The sequence below is a fragment of the Eurypyga helias genome, unplaced genomic scaffold (assembly GCF_000690775.1).
Source record: "Eurypyga helias isolate BGI_N326 unplaced genomic scaffold, ASM69077v1 scaffold24436, whole genome shotgun sequence".
In the NCBI taxonomy this organism is placed as follows: domain Eukaryota; kingdom Metazoa; phylum Chordata; class Aves; order Eurypygiformes; family Eurypygidae; genus Eurypyga; species Eurypyga helias.
The window spans coordinates 1,428-2,619 of NW_010256448.1; the positions used below are offsets into that span (position 1 = coordinate 1,428).

The 1,192-nt window shown below is 59.0% G+C and overlaps 1 protein-coding gene across 1 annotated transcript in view; it reads right to left on the bottom strand.

Annotated features, from left to right (window-relative positions):
- RPL8 (ribosomal protein L8) overlaps nucleotides 1-992 on the bottom strand; it is a 1,904-nt gene extending 912 nt beyond the window's left edge. The window contains exon 1 of the mRNA XM_010153674.1: nucleotides 741-992. Coding sequence (XP_010151976.1) covers nucleotides 741-921 — 181 coding nt within the window. The 5' untranslated portion in view covers nucleotides 922-992. The remainder of the gene's footprint in view (nucleotides 1-740) is intronic.
- Between the last annotated feature and the right edge of the window lie 200 nt (nucleotides 993-1,192).

Below are 1,192 nucleotides of genomic sequence, written 5' to 3' on the forward strand. Positions count from 1 at the left end.
TCCAGCTGCCAGCTCACAGTCCGTGTGTGGGGGGCGGAGCCCAACGCCCTGCGAAGCACTGCTGGCTTTGCCGCTGAAGCCTCCTGGGCAACGTTAACAGCGGTCTTCAGCTACAGGAAGTCTGAACTGAAAGAGCTCGGGGGAATTTCAAGAACATTCAGGGTCAACACCTCATCGCTGCACCATCGATTCCATCGGTTTTGCTCGAGCAACAGACCACCGACGACCCAAGTTTGGCGTCTCCTATGCAGAGGCCACCAAGTATACAGGGCCCATCCCAGCTGCCAGTCAGGGTTACAACGAACCTGACAAGACCGCTGCTTCTTGACAGTGGTACTGGCATTCCTTCCGGAACACCACCCAACCGACGCCCCCTCCAGCAGCACCATCCCGCCCCGGGCTCAGTCCGCCCCCTCAACAGCAGGAAACCACCTCTGCCAGCTTCTGCAGACCCCGTCCCCCAGACTTCACTGGCTCAGCAACCCCCTCACAGCTTGAGGACAGGGAGCGTCTGCTCGTCTGTCTTCCCGGCAGGTGACGCCGTCTCCAAATTCGAGTGACGGTTAAGGAAGAATAACGCAGCCGTAACACACAGGTCAGGCACCAGCACCCAGGCTGTGCACAATGCCGTTTTCACACCAGTATTACAGGCAGGACCCTGGTCTGTTCGACCGCTTGCCAAGCCGCACGTGCTCAGCGGTGCTCAGCGACGGGACAAGTCTGCAGCCGTCAGCCCTTACCGACAACAGCTCTGTTTGCAGAAGAAATCACCTTCTTGGAGCCAGAAGGCAGCTTCACTCGGGTTTTCTTCGTTTCAGGGTTATGGGAGATGACAGTGGCGTAGTTTCCAGAAGCACGGGCCAGCTTCCCACGGTCACCAGGCTTCTCCTCCAGGCAGCAGACGATGGTGCCTTCCGGCATGGTGCCAACGGGCAGAACGTTGCCGATGTTCAGCTGAGCTGCAAAGAGCAATCAGAGCATCAACAGCTTCATCCAGGCTCCCGGACCCGCATCACGACTGTACGTAACACGGCCCTCCGCGCAGAGAAGGGGCGCCACATAAACGCTCCGGCAGCAACACACAGGGGCACCTCTCTGTCATTTGGCTGGAAACACAAGCCCCGCGCGCAGCGCAACAGAAGGGCAGGCAAAACAGGGCTCTAGGGAGAACGCCCCAAGCACCTGACAAGAA